This window comes from Biomphalaria glabrata, chromosome 5, assembly GCF_947242115.1.
Source record: "Biomphalaria glabrata chromosome 5, xgBioGlab47.1, whole genome shotgun sequence".
Taxonomy (NCBI): domain Eukaryota; kingdom Metazoa; phylum Mollusca; class Gastropoda; family Planorbidae; genus Biomphalaria; species Biomphalaria glabrata.
In genome coordinates, this window is record NC_074715.1 from 11,533,802 (window position 1) to 11,550,882 (window position 17,081).

At 38.1% G+C, this 17,081-nt stretch overlaps 1 protein-coding gene across 3 annotated transcripts; it reads left to right on the top strand.

Moving 5' to 3' along the window:
- The first annotated feature begins 4,732 nt into the window (after positions 1-4,732).
- Positions 4,733-16,707, top strand: LOC106062413 (uncharacterized). 3 transcript variants are annotated; one of them, XM_056031117.1, is made up of 4 exons: positions 4,740-4,848; positions 8,216-8,376; positions 9,153-11,416; positions 12,483-16,707. In XM_056031117.1, the coding sequence occupies exons 3-4, from the start codon at positions 9,359-9,361 to the stop codon at positions 13,620-13,622; spliced, it is 3,198 nt and encodes a 1,065-aa protein (XP_055887092.1). In that variant the 5' UTR covers positions 4,740-4,848; positions 8,216-8,376; positions 9,153-9,358; the 3' UTR covers positions 13,623-16,707. The 3 variants fall into 3 exon arrangements, with proteins under 3 accessions (XP_013076130.2, XP_055887092.1, XP_013076129.2); XM_013220676.2 differs by lacking the exon at positions 8,216-8,376 and having other exon boundaries at positions 4,733-4,848; XM_013220675.2 differs by lacking the exon at positions 8,216-8,376 and having other exon boundaries at positions 4,831-4,967.
- Positions 16,708-17,081: the final 374 nt, after the last annotated feature.

Consider the following 17,081-nt stretch of genomic DNA (forward strand, 5'->3'; position numbering starts at 1 on the left):
TTTGGGTGCGGTTCGGTTCGGTTAGTTCTAAAGTTCGGGTTCGGTTCGATGTTATGAAATTAGGTACAGGTTATAATGTTTAATTCAATTATTAATGAAATAAAACAGCGATGTGAAACCTTATTTGACCGGTGGGCCATTTCAATTTCCAACACTCGTGTCGCGGGCCACATAACAGAAAAGATACAAAAAACATTAAATACAAAATACAAAGCACTTTTATTAGGAAGCCGTGGATATACTAAAAAAATGTCCTTTTCAGACCTTAGGATCTATAGGGCAGATGATCTAAAGGTCATCTATTTCTGTGGTTCAGGGTTAACGAGGGTGTCATGTGACCATCACAACGACCAACCGCTTTTACCTTTCCCCAACTAACGTCAGGTACCCATTAGAGCTTAGTGAACTCAGAGGTGACCTTAAGATCTCGAAATTAAAAATCTCAGTCTTCACCAGGATTCAAACCTGGGACCCTTCGGATCGCAAGCCATTCGCTTTACCACTCAGCCACCGCCGCCTCCCAGGGGAATATAATATTTACACGAATTCATGGGATATAGGAAGTTTATACAAAACCAACTTCTGAAGCTCCCACTGCATTGATGAGACATCAAGTTGAAGCATTGACTCTAGATGCTCGTCTGTTAGGCGATTACTCCACAAAGGTTTCGCCTCGTTTCCGCCTGCTAAATGAAGAGTTACTATTTCGTTTAGAAGACGCGTATGTCAGCCTGATCCAACTCCTTGCCACAGAGGTTCCGTTTGACTTGACAATTTTTCTAATAACTCTTGCTGCCAGTTCTTTATGTCATCCAGTCATACTTCTGGTGGTATCAGTAGTCACTCTTACTAGTTTCTCCCAAAGGAAAGAAGCCTCTTCCTCTATGATGTCTGAAACTTCTTTGAACAGGCCTTTGCCAGTGGTGGTCCCAATGCATGCTCCTCATAGCAGATATCTTTTCTGTGATTTAAAAATTGCTATTCGTACAGCGAATAAGTAGCAAGAGTTGAACGCTATCAGATATGTCGGATGATAAACATTTCCAGCTTTGCTGCTCTCTCTCTCTCTTTGTTTTTAATTTAGATTTCTATTTTTCTTTCTATTTGACATGCGAAAAATGGTGATGGCTTCAACTGCATTCTTATTTTCATGAATCATTTCTTCCATCACTGATAGTAACCTCCTTTAAAGTTCTCCTCGCTTCATTTCACTACTTAAAATGTGACCAACTCTGTACCTTGCCCTTACTGTCATCTTAGAGTAAATAATCTCGTCAATCCTCTAATCTCTAGGCGTTTCTTTGCAATCTTTTCTTGGTGGCTCAAACTAAGAATGCCGCAATATTTGTTTATGTTTTTGATTTCATAATGCTGTTTAAAGTTACGTTCTCCTTAAAACAGCCACAAACAGCTCTATATCAATAAAAGAATAATGGCTTATTTTCATGCTCCATAAAAGGCAAAGATGTGTCCACTTTTCCAGGTAGTTTATACATTCAGAATCTACTTTTCGTTTCTTGGACTCTCCTATTTCATTAACACACAACAACATTATCTTATGTCATAATGTCGAACGTCAGTGGCGTAGCATGATACCCGTGGCCCCGGGTTCAAGAATATATATTGGTGGGCCCCCTCCCCCAATAAGACGAATACAATGTTTGACAAAACAATTGAGCAATCTGAATGTATCGGTACATTGACCAAAAGACTTTCCAATGCAAGTAGAGAAGCTTTTTAATCATCTTATTACGTTTGACTCTGTTAGAAGTCTCCAACACGAATGTTTACAATTTTGAACAGAATGAAACCAGGTAACGGAGTTTCATATCAATAAAGAAATGTTTTATGAGTTCTAGTTCCCATTCTACACATTGACATTCCTAAACCACTTCTAGGTGTCAAACTTTGAAACATTGATACAGACTAGTATCTAGTTCTACGTCCATTATTTAACAGTAAATAGTTGGAACATTTACTTACTGAACATTTCTCTAGCCTTCTAAGTAGTAAAGCAAGAAACCTGTGCAGCTATTTCAAATGCGCGAGCGGCTTCTTCTGATGAAACATTTCCCAAAGGCCATTCAAGTATCCAGTCATATTGGAAGCGCCTTCATAGCTTTAGCCTCGTAGTTTATTTAAGGATAAATGTTGTTTCATTACTTGAAGCATTTGTTCAGCAAATTCTGCTGACGTCTGATTATCACATATATAAAGAAAACCTAGAAATAACTATCTAATTTCTATTTCTTTGGATGTTCTGTCATTGGAGATCAATAGCAGTATTAAAAAAAAATACGAATTTGATATCAACTTTTTATTTGTCTTGAGCTCTACCACCAATAAATAGACGAATGGTGTAGACTGGATGTCCTAAAGTACCAGTTTTTGTTTTGTTCAGAACTGCATTGCCAATCCGATCTATTATCTCGTTTGTTTTGAATCTGTTGGGCTTTGATTTCCTGTCAATTTTCTGACGTTTTTGTATAAATATGTGGCGTTTTCATTTCTTTAAGAGCTACGAACCAAGTTTCAACCAAATACTAGGCGTTTGTCAGAGAATGGCACTAATCCATGATCCATCTAGTTAGCTGTCTATCTTCTAGATCTTGTTATAAACCTGCTCCCCAATTCGATTACCTCTTTAATTGTAATAGCACAAGCATGTTCAACTTGAATGATTCCTATGTTACCACTCGGATGTTTCTTTGGCTTGCTAAATATTTAATGTTATTTTTATTTTGGTTAGATTTCATCTCCTTTTTATTCTGATATAATGATTACATTCACATTTTGTATGCAATACAAAAGACAACAAAACAATGCGATGAAGACTTTGCAGGGTGCATCGTTTTGATTGAATGTCTTACACTATTTCACAACATAAACTTCTTCGGATTCAATAGGAAGAGGTCAGTCATTAGTGAAGCTGAGGGTACTGGAATGACATGGGAGCAAATAAAGCTGCTCAGAACCGAGTTAGGTGGAGAGGTGTGGTTGTGGCCCTATGCTCCCCTGGGGTGTGCACAGGATTAAGAAGATTTACAAGAATCCTTGAAGAATAAATATGTTGATATTACATATTTTAAATACAAAACAAAATAAAACATATTAAGCTTTGGTAAAATTGAATAATTTGCAGCTGTATCGAAATTTTTATTAGTGACAATCTTGACTATCCATATTTCTTAACCAAACTCTCCCCATCCCCCACCCCAATTCATGTAATACTACAATGGAGTGGGACGATATGGAAACGTTGTCACGGTTAGGGCTAGCCCACCATTACAATTTGGAAAACCCAATGCAAAGCAAATCCTTACATTAAAGCTTAAAACTGGTTTTGACGTTTATTGCATATTGGTACAACGTTCAGGATATTTTGAGGGAGCTTTTTTAAATTCTATTTTTTTATCGGTTTTTACGAAAGTGAATTTATGTTTTCACTTTGGTGTCATCCCCCAAGTTCTCAACAAGTCAAGAGTCACGGGCCCAAGCGCGGTGGGCCCCTATAGGTCGTGGGCCGGGTTCATTGAACCCCTTCGCGAAATGGATGCTACGCCACTGTCGAATGTCACAATGAAAAGGGGCCCCCCAAAGAGGTCAATCCCCCCGGGCCCCCTAATCCCTAGCTACGCCCCTGCTTAGAAGCCAGGACTTGGTCTGGTTATCAGATGCTATTTGAGACGCATGCTATTGCAAGCATTTTATAGGAAATGGATTGCTTTTATCCATTACCATTCCGGCAAAAACCAAAAGGAATCTGATTTACAGTAACAGTTAGCAAACAACTATTCAGGTTACTAACTATACTAAAGGCGTTTGAACAATTTAATGACCACCTAAAGTACTCTAATTTTTGACCACAGAAACGATTAAAGTTCCGTTTATTTTTACTTAAACTTCTTCCTCGGATGTCTAATTTGTTGAGGTATTTTAATTAAATAAAAAGCAAATAATTAATATGCTAAATTTTAAATGTATAAGAAAAAAACTTTTGTCTTCAATATATTTCTAATATGATGCATCTAAGAATGGACAGACTGAATGATTTGATATAAGCTTTGTAAAAAAAAAAAAAAAAAAAAAAAAAAAAATTGCAGGGTATAATTTCTGCTATAAAACTTCAAACTTTTGAAGATGTCATGTTCATTCTCTTCGAATATTCGATGCAAGTATGAGTCAATTCTCTAAAGAAATAGTTCTAAAATGAGTATAAGTGTGCTGTGGTGAAATGGTAAAGCGTTCGACTTCCAGTGTCACGGGTTTGAGTCCTGATAAGGAAACTGAACACGTCCTGACTGGATGGGCTCATCCAGTTCTAATAGATTCGTGCTTTCATCTGGAGGAAATAGTAAAGTCGTTGTGTCGGCCATACAACGCCCTCGCCAACCTTTGACCTAGAAACAGATAAAGATAGAACAATCATCTGACCCAAATCTCTAGGAGCTGATGGACTTCGTAACATCAATTAATGCGCATGTTTTCTTAAGAATTTCTTTACTTTGTTTGTGGTAAATTAAGTTGTGTAAACTAGCTACTCTACTGGGTACCCCTCACCCTTTTTTATCCCCCCCCCCCCAAAACATCACAGGTAGAGATATTAGCACGTGTTGTGACCTGTGCAGCTCACGCTCGTGCAACGTACATACGCGCGCAGACGCACACACACACACACACTTCTGAATACAAATACGCATCACACTCAGGTAGATACACACACATACACTGCAACTCTCACACATGTAGTGTGAGCACAGCCCAGAAGAGAAGGTAGCTTCTAGACGACTGGTGTGCTTAGTGGATTAGAGAGTCAAGTCAACTCACCGCCTTGGAACCTGTGCTCACGTAATAGCCTTTAAGGCTTTTTTTTTGTTGTTGTTGTTTGGTGTTTGTGTTTTCTTTGGCTTCCATCATGGGTCACATTTTCTATCAGGATATATCTATAAAATTATTAAGTAATAATCGTAAGTTATTGCGTTGTTCAAATGTACCTTGTCAATAACACTGTATTCAATGTTATCAACTGTCCTGAATCCGTAGATATCTGAGGAAATGTACTATTGTCTTGGAAGAGTATTTAGGCCATAGGGAAAAAAAAAAGGAATTTTCATGATAGATCAAACAATTTCAAGGACGCAAAATTGAACGTCACTGTTACCAACTGAACTAAAAAAAAAATTGACAATAATTTGAATCCTATCCTAATGCAAAGCAGCTAATCTTTGTATTAACTATCCTGCTAGGTAGTTGCCCGCTTGCTTTAAAATAAGTTTTAACTCACAGTAAAAATACAATGCTTTTTCTATATTGAAATTATTTTATGCAAGGAACAGAAAAGCTTAGAAATGTTGATTCTGCAGGGCAAAAAAAATTATATGTGGACTAGTGTACATGGCATAGAATAATTGCTATATTTCGTACACCGTAAACACCAAAAAAAAAGCATGGATGAAAATCTCCAATATTTGTGCACAGAATCATTGAGCTACATTATAGAAGATATATTTAACTGAGAAGCTCAGAATAATAATAATAATTTTTATTGTCCGTAAAGAAATTTGTCCTACAATTTGTGCATTACACCAAACAAAAACATTATAACTATAAAAAGCTAAAATGTACACTCACTCATAATTTACATGTGAAAAGTTTATATCAGATTGCTTTTGTGTCTGTTTGTCTTTGCTATCGGTGTCTTGTATCTCTTATGTGATGGTTAAATCACTAAATCCTGACCCAAAGGTTGATTTTTATTTCTAGAAACTTTTTTGCTTTTTTTAAAAATTGATGTTTGTCTCAAACAGCTGCCCAAATTGGGTTTGATATTTTTTGCGAATGGCTTTATCCAGCAGCTTATGGGGTCTGTTGAATTCCTCCGAGTTACCTATTAAATGGTTAGATTTATTTGAGCATACATTGTTTATTATAATATAGTAACCATCGAAATGTGTTATTTTCAGCTCAGTATTTAGACTTGGAAGGGCTCTAAGCTATTTAAGTCTATATATTAAATGGCAGTGATAAATATTTCCAGGAAGCCCTTAACTATAGCTTATTTTTTTAAAAAAGGGTCCCCCTTTAGACCTTGCGATCTATTGGGCAGATGATGTTAAGGTCATCTGTTCCTTTGGCCAACGGTTTACGAGCAGGGTGCTGTGTGGCCAGCACAACGACCAACCGCCTTTTCCTTTACCAAGTAAAGTCAGGTACCCATTAGAGTTGTGCGGACTCAAGGGCGTCCTAAAAAGCCCGAAATTCAAAATCCCATTCTTCACGGTGATTCGAACCCAGGACCTCAGGGTCAGAAGCCAAGCGCTACTCAACCACCGCGCCCCCATAGCTTATGTTGCCTATAGGTAAATCCGACCCTGGTTGCTTTTGGAATGTGCAGAATGGCATCAGTGTAACGTGGCACTTAATTTATACAATCGTATTTGTTGCATGTTTTTCTTGTGTAGTCTCCCTTGATCAACTGTTTATTGTGCTCAAGTGTTTCTCATGTTTTTCCTTTGTGTGTGTGTTGTGTTTTCTATGTGTCATGTTTATTAAAAATGGACTCGTTTTTCAAAACTTTTTGTAATTAAATCATTAGTTATAATTAAACACTATTTACTTAGTTTTGTGCGGTGTTTCCTTTAGTCACGATTTAACTATATTTTGTAGCTCGCTTATAAGCCTGGGTTCAACATGTATTTCGCTTGTCTTCTGAAAAAAAGCGAACCTTTTTGTTTATATAATAAAACATGTAGGTCACAGCTACGTCTGCGCATCCACGCACAATTTATTATCTCCTCCTTAATCCACGCTTTCGAAAACATTCGCATTATTAAAATACCGAGTCCTAGAGGCATTCATCAACATAAGTAAAATCATAAGACAAGACCGTTGTTAAATCTGCTGCTGGATTGTATGTCAGAATTATTTGTGTGTGTGTGTGTGTGTGTGTTGCCTTAATTCAATGTTAAATTCTAATTACAAATGATGTGCCCTGTTGCTGATGAAATGACGTCAGACTCAGAACACGGAAGCAGGTAGAACAGTTTATGTAAGAACGTAAAGGGGGGTGGGTGGGGGTGGCTGCAGCCCAATGCCAAGACGGAGTCTGTAGATCTACGTGTAGACTTTTACCTATTGACAATATCTTCTCAGGTTCATACGCAGTTCACCTCTTTGTTCCGAGGTTCAAAGTTCAACTGCGATGTTGTGTTCTTGGTTTTGGGGGGGGGGATTTTATTTATCCGATCCAATATTACAAATATTTATTTTTTAATTATGTACGTAGTGTAGACTAGAGTGCATTCAGTCAGTGGCGAGGAAATTCTAACATCATGTAAATTAATCTTACAGGAGTTAACAGATGTGCAAGCCAATCAGTGGCGTACGAGTACAAAACATGTCGATAAGGGGGTTAAATGTAGAAGTAACGACAACTAATAGTGAACCAAATGGGCTCTTGTTAAGGAAAAAAAAATGTATGTAGTATGTAGTATAAAGTATTATGAGGGGAGACTACTATTACAATTGTTAGTTCAACGTGTAATTAAATTCTTACGTATTATATTTTTAATAGTAATATGTATTGTAATAATAATAATAATAATTTGTGGACATTATGAAAGTGCTCCGTTTAGCTACATAGTGCTGGTTTTTGCTTTTGTTTAATTGTTATTTTTTTCTTTAATATCGAGGTAAAATTTTCCCACTAGTTGATATACATGAATCAATTATATAAGTACATAGTAAAATTATCGCTTTAAGTGTTGTAATAATATTGCAAGTTGTAATAATAAGCCATTTATGATTTCTTCACCAGCATTGTAGTCTACATACAAATATACTAGTGAAAGTTAAACATTATTCAGTACACTAAAAAAAAGTTTTGTATATATTTGTGTTTGTTTTGACCAAATAAAAGTGATATAAAGGATCCCCCCCCCCCTTTTTCAAAAAAAAAAAAAAAAAATTGGCAACAAATTGGACCTGCAAAAATGTGCAGAGACAATGAAAATTGTCTAGAGCACAAGTCCATACTCTATTTTGGGCCCTTGTCAACACTGACTATGTTTAGTTTAGGGCTTGTGTTCAAAAAGTGAACTGCAATAGTCTTTTTTTTTCTTTGCAGATTTCATACATTTCCACGTTTAGTCATTAAGTAGAGACTCCCCACAAGTTTAATGCTCTGGTGTTAACCTTTTTTTTTTTTTTTTAAAAGAAGTGGACTGCTGAAAATTAGAGATCTTCCTTCTCATCGTCATCACCGTTATCGTCATCAAACTCCGTGTGAGCGTCATGCTTGAGTGGCATTCATTGAGATGAACAATTAATAATTATAATGATAATAAATATTCGTACGTTTGAACTATCATAATACAGGTAAGTAAAAAAGCAAAGTTCCCATTTCAGACATTGTGGTCTATAGGGCAGATGATGTAAAGATCACCCGTTTCTGTGGCCTACGGTTAACGAAGGTGTCATGTGGCCAGCACAATGACCAACCGCCTTTACTTTTCCCCAACTAATGTCAGGTACCCATTAGAGCTGGGTGGACTCAGAGGCGCCCAAAGATCACGAAATTAAAAATCTCAGTCTTCACCAGGATTCGAACCCGGGACCCTCGGCTTTACAGCTCAGCCACCGCGCCTTCCATAACACCGGTATGTTGACATTAATCAGATGTGTGTGTGTGTGTGTGAGCAAGGATGCAATCTGCTAAACTCGAAGACAATTTGCCTCAAAGTAAAGAACAGATGTTTGATGATCTCACATTACGTAAGGATGTCTTCACAAGTAAAAAATTATCTTGGTTTTCTGCTCGTTTCAAACTCTTGGTAATCGTATCAGCAGTTACGTTCTAAACAGCTCAGTCAACCCATTCCATGCTCTAATAGCACCAGGGAAGAAGTGTACTAATTTGTCCTAGCATATGGAATGAGAAATGTGCCTTTATCTTTGTGTCTTTCAGACTGCTTTATTAGATTTGGTTTTTGTATTTAAAGATTACAGTTCAATGTTTTATGTATACTTGCTACTTTACTTTTGAGTCTTCTCCCCTGAAGGCTTTCTAAATTTAGTGGGGGGTTTTTAAAGGTGTTAGTCAAGTGTGAATACATATATGTATAGTGATTTTCATCTTGTCTTTTGTTTTTCAGATCACACCCAGTCATTATATGATTAAAACACAATAAAGATCTCTTTTTGTTGACTTGCACTGAACTAGACACTCAAAACTCGAAATAAAAAATAAATACTTCATTAAAAAAAGTCATCTAGTAAAGGTTTTTATTAGAAAACTTTGACAAGACCCAAATATCTCATGGTGACACCATAGCCAGACTTCACTCCCGCATTTAGAAACATGTCTAGCTTTCTGGGGAGCTCACGAAAGCGGTTCTCCCAGCCAGAGAAGCCGCAGCCGAGGTTTGAATGGCGTATGCGCGTCCACAGCCTGATGATGGACGAGAGAGAAAATTACGATCCTCCCTTCGAACGGAAATCCCAGAGATACGACGCTGGTCGTCCGAGCAGAGGGCTGGACACAGATAACGATCATAAGCAGAGGAAAGAAGAAAAGTCGGGCGACGACTGGACAGAAGAAGAGGTGCCCGCTTACCGCCGCAGAAGCAGGTTTTTGAGAACAAAATCTGAAGGTTATTTGAAGGTGAGGCTCAGACTGTCCAAGTTTTCGGACGTTTCTAAGAGTCAGGATGAGCCAGAGACTCAAGACGATAGCAGACATCTAAGAGACCATGAAGTAGAAGAGTACAATGCAGAGTCGGCGTCATACAGAAGACGTCACTTCTCTTACCAAAGAAGAGAGTCAGCAAAAGGTAGTGGTGAAAACTTAGACCATACGCTAAGTAAAAGTCATGAGGAGACAACTTATCATCAAAGAGAAGCAACTAGTAGAAATAATGTTCAAGACACTGCTATTGAAACGAAGAATCAAGTTGATGCGTGCAAAACAAGAGTACAATTAGAAGCACATGATTCCAAATTTGGATCGAATGATATTGACCGAAGCACTGCTGACCTAAAAGCTCACAATATTGATAAGGAATCACAAGCTTCACCAGGTGCTGAAAATCTTCAGGACGATCATGCTTGCGAGGACTTAAAACTTTCCGAAGCCTCTGGTGACTTACAGGCAGCCGCTGCTACAGACTACATCGCAACAAGACGTACTTCGGATCAGATAGATAGGCATGCTTCTAAAGAAGATAACTACAATGCATCTTGTGAGCTGCAGTGGAGCTGCGAAGACATCGAGCTCAAGCTCGATGGCAGTCAAGGAGCAATCCCCAAAAGATATTCCAGCCACAGTTCTTCCATTGCAGCAATTCAGGACCACGTTAGCCGCGATGAATGCGGGGACGAACCAGAGTCGAAGTCTAAGGAATCAGCGGAGCCAACCGGGGCAGAATGTGGAACTCATCCGATTTCCTACGATGACAACAGCTCGTGTGCGTTACATGAAACAGGCGAGAACAGCATTAAAAGTAACACGAGTGATATAACTAAACAATTAAGCGATGTTAATGTTCATAAACCAAATCAAACCGACGGTCATTTTCAACAGAAAATAACACAAGACAAAGTCAATCCAGAAGAAATAGAATATAAAGTCAACCCAACTTCAGACAAAGTCGATGCAAAACAAAACGGCTTCATTGAGGCGCACACAGTGGGCGGTAAATATAAATCAAAGGACAAAACTGAATACCTGAACACTCATTCGGAAGAACATAAGATCATAGTGGAGGAGCTAGTAAACAGCCTCAGTAAATCCTCAAGTGAAGATCATGGCGACGCGGATGATATAGAGTCCCTCATCGAACAGATCATAGCCGAAGAAGAAGCCATGCTGGACGGGAAAGCCCCCAGCGCCAAGCTAATCCAAGAGTCTTTGAAACATATAAACAAAGAAGACCTCTCCGCTCTTCGCGCTGAAGTCCAGACACTGCAAAACGAGATTGACATATGCAACAGCGAAGCCGGCCAAGGGGTTCCCTTCTCCAGAAGCACTTCCCAGAAGGAGCAGAGGTCATCCTCTTTGCCTTCGTGCAACTCAGACAACGACCAACAGGTCCAGGCCGTGATGCCGTATTCCTCGTCATGCCCACATACATACGATGCATACGTCCACAAGCAGCAAGCAACAAAGAAGGAGGAGGACGACGAGGAAGAAGACTTTAACTCCTGGGCCTACCTCCCAGTCATTCTCATGGAAGACATTCTGACCCTACTGAGCCCCAAAGAGCGTCACCAAGCTTCCCAGGTGTGCAGGCAGTGGTACGACTTGTTCTACTCCCCTCGGGTCTGGGAAACTTTCATTCTGCTGGAGAGAACTCTCACCAAAAAGAGATTCAATCTGTACAAAGGGTACCAACGAGAGCTTTGTCCAGGCAAGACGCAGGTAACGTTGTAACGTTCTTCTTATCTTATATAATCAGTGGCGTAGCTTGAGTGGGGGGGAGGAGGGGGAGAAAATTTGAAAATCCCCCCGGGCCCCCACACGAGGGAGGCCTCCAAATGAGTGTTTTTTTACATCAAAAAATAAATATTACGCGAAATGCAGGGGCCCTCCAAGAGGTCAAGTCCCCGTGTCTTCAAAGGATTGAACGTTTCTAGCTACGCCCCTGTATATAATTCAGACCTTTCTTCTCAGTTTATATTTTTAAAAAATGCTATAAGCCATAATCACGTTACTTTTACTCAATTAAAGATGAAAGTAACGTGGTCAAAAATAATTATACGGCCTAGGAAAATAACAAGTGGTGGTCCTCATAAACACATAAAGAAAAAAAAATCTGTTTTGATAGATAGTTAATAATTTTTGTAATTTTTTTTATGTGCTGCCAACTCCTGGTCTTCCAAAAAAATAACTAAATGAGGAGTACTCTAAAATGTATGCATCAGTTGAACTCTGTTTTCGTAAACCTTTATGTATAGACGAAGAAAATCTCCTAAGTTATTGCGCAAAGCCAAACTAGTTATTTTATCTAGAAATCGTGAGTTATTTTAATATATTTACTTTATGAAGAAATTTACGAAATCAATACAACGCTAAAGATAAATTATGAAAACATTTCTTGGAAACTGGAAGCTGGAGATTAAACTAATGAGGGTATTAATGCTCAGGTCTAACCTTAGCTGATTCTTTGGAAAAAAAATATTTGATCGAAAAAATGGAAAGAAGTTGTAGAAGAATCAGCACTGTTGCCATAACGACGACCCCAACCCCCAAACACGAAAGTGTTCACAATAAGAAAAGAAGTGAATTAAAAAAAATATAATTGAATATCATGTTATAATTTTAAAATGAAATCGTCATGTGTAAATAAATATTGTTCAATTTACTTTTTTTTTTTTGGAAACCATGACAATTAAATTATTATTTTATTACTATTGTTGTGAAGAAATTGAGAATAAAAATATTTGCATTTAAAGATCATGAACGACTTCTATTATCTTATCCTCAGCTATGCTTCAGACGCGTGGGATCTTTCTTCAAGAGAATCGTCGTCACGCCCATCTCTGACTACTTCAATCTCTACGAGTTCCTGAGAATTCTAGCAGCATTCCTTCAGTTCCAAGAAGATCACGGTCAAATCGCCATGCCCCTGCTTCACACATTTGACTTCACATTTGCGTGCGCCAGCCGTAGTGAGGGAGTTGAAATGGTCCACGGAACCGGGGGCCAAATTTTAGAAATGATCATCCAGCTTTTGGTTAGGATGAACAACTTAAAGCACCTGAAGTTGAACCAGCTGCTGGTGGATGTTGTGGATGTGCCATCGTTGTTTGATGCCATCGCCAACTGCTTCGGTGAATGCCTGAGCTCTCTCGAGATCTTGAACGTGACCAAAGTTCCGCTTCCGTTGACTGACTTGTCCCTTTTTCGCAACTTGATTAAACTGACCATTAGCCCGCAACACTTGAACGACGAGGTCGCCTTGCTTCTTTCTGGGCTCAACATCATGCAGCTGCATCTTCTGCAGGACCCATATACCTGCGAATGCGAACCAGTTTCATCAGAAGCGTGGAAGCTGGTTAGAGAAATAGCGCCCTGGCTGCAGGTTTACTTAGAGGTAGTGGGAACCACCCGGAGCCAGGTTCTCATACAGCCGCGCGCGCCTGTTTACGGCGTGTTCTTACGCACTCCTTACAGCAGGTTGACCAACGACCTGGCCATGTCCTTAGTGGAACAATACAGTAAAACACTACGCTACTTTGTCCAGGAGCGTCTCCCTCGTGTCCACGGACCGAGGGGGTTCCACCACCGCTCGGACTCTTCCTTCCTATTCCTTGTACGCAGGTGCTCCGTCCTTCAGACATTGGTCATTCGCGAGAGGATCAGCACCTCCACACTCATCCTCCTCGCCCATGAAGGCAGACGACTTCACACTCTGCTGGTCAGAAAGTATGGACTTATTAAACGCTGTGACTGGCCCAAGTGCGGGGAAATGTCCAAAGAGTTTTTCGCCAGTCTTAGATCGGCTTCCCTTGACTATAGCAAATGCACTGATGAAATATGTAAAGTTTTGAAACGCCGCTGGAAGCCCATGGAAGACAAACCCTTCATGAGACTGAAGATAGTCCCTAGACTTCAAGTCTGTTAAGAATCATGAAATTTGAAAGCACTTTTTGAGTTTATGTTTAAAAAATAATTCTGTATGTAAACATGTTTACACAAAATATATATTTCAACTATAAAACGCTCTGAAGTTGTTTGCTTATGTGCCATGATGTTCGTCCTCAAGGTTTTTGGGATTTAGGTCTGGTCCAGCAGTATGAAATATGCATTAAAAAAGACACTGTAAAGACCATCCATTGACCAGTGGTGTACCCTCCATCTACTAGAGATAGCAAAGATGTTATTTGCTGTTGTGGTAGTCGCTTAGTAATATCGTCAACTGTTGACCACAGAGTGGCAAGATTTCTGTATCATCATCTGTATAGATTTGGGGGTTCTATGGTCAAGCTTAATGTATTTTTTAGTTGCTTTTTATAAATAATAATGGAAAAGCATGATAGAAAAACAAAGTTTTGGGTAACACTAAGCTAATCCAACAAGTGTTGGGTTAAACGAAGTATTTTTTGTAATATGAAAAAAGAAACTATTCTATATATGGTCTATGCGCCACTTCCTCTAACCGCTCAATCTGATAAATGCATTTTTGTTCTATTTATAGGTAAATACATCCATGCATACAGATCCTATATTTTAACAGTTGTTAAAGATTACAGCGATTTATGTCCGCAATTATTTTTCCATATTCTAACAGATTTGTTCATTTTTTTCACATTTCTGCATTCTCCCCTGTTGTGATTAAACTTCAATAACATTTTTGTTTGTAATCAGAAAATGTTTGACTTTTGGCCTAGAATTATAGGAGAATGTATGCTCGTTTTATATGTTACAAATTAAAGTTTATAAAACCAAAAATAAAATAATTTAATTAGGTCAAATCCACGTTTTTATCGTTAATTATAAGAGAAAGGGGGGCGTGGTGGCTGAGTGGTTAGGCACTCGGGTTCTGAGCCTGAAGTTCTGGTTTCGAATCTAGATGAAGGCTGGGATTTTGAATTTCTAATGTGTACCTGACTTTAGTTGGGGAAAGTAAAGGCGGTTGGTCGCTGTGCTGGCCACATGACACCCTGCTCGTTAACCGTTGGCAATAGAAACAGATGACCTTAACATCATCTGCCCCATGGATCTTAAGGTCTGAAAGGGGAAACAAACTATGAGAGAAAGATTTAGAAGTTTCTTTTAAGGCCTTTTCATAGATGAATTGCTAACAGAAAGTTTGCATTTCCATGTGTTACGATTTAGTTATATTATAAAACATGCTTAAGTGTGAGTAAATGAGGAAACGACTCCTTGGTCGTGTGGTATGCACTCAGGACTGTCATTTGAATGGTCATGGGTTCCAGACCTGCTTACCACCATCCCCCGCCTTACTGCAGGAGGTCTGGACGAGAGTAAAGAGGCCGATCTAAGGCAATAGGAGGGCTCAAGTGAAAGAAAAAAAAATGTAATTGATACATGTTTTGTTAAGTTCAATAAATAATTGTTTAAAGTTTCAACATGGTCCAAGAATTGGTTTAGGAGAAATAACGTGTTCAATAATAAAGATTATTATTATTATTATTATTATTATTATTAATTGTATAAGGATAAAAAAAAACAATACATATATTTAGCCATATCTGTGAATAGTGAATGATTAATTTCCCTTATTGGTGTCACACAAAATAATTAACTAGCATTAATTAATAGACTACTTCACCATGTTATTTTATTGATTCATGTCTTGTCTATGCCTATGAATGATTTTAATTTGATCCGAGAATGGGTGTGAGAGAAATAACGAATAACGTATACACACTTTTTGCTGGTGATTGGTTTGTGTACATTACGGCACCGCTGTTTGCTCTTTACATTGCTGATAGATATAAGTCTGTGATTAAACTCTCATTAGGAAATGCATTAAAAATGTTTCTTATTCAATTAAATTTTTTTTTGGACTTAAGTTTCAACGAGACATTATGTAGGTGTAGATTTTTTAAATAATCTCATTTGTTAATCATAAAAAATATTGAATGTATATGTATTACGGTGTATGATAACTCAGACACATTATGGCATTGGTTTACCTCCCCTTATGTTACATGTTAAGCTGAATGACGAGCTTGATTCCTCAAATAAGCGAGCTTGTATCATCCTTATGCTTTGCACCAGAGTGCTAATATTATTGCGCCTCATTTATCTAGGTCAGTGTGCTACAGAGATAGATCTGCAATGATGTAGTTTTTTAACATTGAGTAAGACCGTGTCAGAGAAAGGTAATGATGGATTCAAAGGCTCTTGGCGAATTCAACTTAATGAACTATAAATGAATTTATTAAACACATTATTAATACTTCATAATGTTTGTTTACTTATTTACACAGAGGCTTATTTATTCATTTATAAGTAGCTTGACCTAGATACGTTGGAGACACAATGTACAGCTACTTCCAGTGGCGCAGCAAACTAAACTGAGCAAAGTACCCGTGGGGCCGGATTAAGGATATTCTTGTGGGCCCCCTCTCCGAAATAAGGCAAATTTAGTCTGAGACAAAAAAAAAATTAGCTATCTGAAAGTACTTTTAGTAAAAGACTATCAGATGCAAGCACTTCGAATTATATATTTTTTTTTTACATTAGTTAGTGGTATTTTCGAGAGAGCTTTTTAGGTTCTATATTATCGGTTTTTACAAGAGTGCAAATATTTTCTTAACTTTGGTGTCATCCCCAAGTGCTTATGTGAGCCCCGACTGGTTATGAGTCATGGGGCCAAGCGCAATAAACCATTTTACGCCACAGGCTGTGCGCACCTAATGGTCGTGGGCCCGGATTCATTGAACCCCTTGGCACCATGGATGCTACGCCACTGGCTACTTCTTATCTTATCTTATGAAATACAGACGTTACTTCAAAAAAGAAGATGATCACGTCCTACGCGTCATGCATTCAGTCATGCATATTAACCAATGACCTTAATTCTGCTAAGTCACTGGCTAGCTCAGGCAACCCATTCCATGCTCTAATAGCACTAGGGAAGAAGGAGTATTTGTACAAATTTGTCCTAGCATATGGAACGAGGGATGTGCTTTTATCTTTGTGTCTTTCAGAGTATTTTATTAAATTTTGTTTTTGTATTTGAAGATTATGGTTCAGTGTTTTATGTATAATTGCTACTTTACTTTAAAGTCTTCTATCCTGAAGGCTTTCTAAATTTAGGGATTTTACTAAAGGTGTTACTCTAGTCAAGTGTGAATATTCGTTTGTTATGAATCTCACTGCTCTATTTTGTGTCGGTTCCAGTTTCTTAAAGTTGGGGGGTCCCAAACAGAGGATGCATATTCTATTATTGGCCTAACCTACTTCATTTAAAATATATACTCTACCTAGTAATAGCATCGTTAAATGAACCTACATTAAACAATAACGGAACAGATTTGACTTCATAATAATTTATAATGAAATTACATGAAATACTAGAATATTAAAATTAAGTAAGTAAATTAAATTA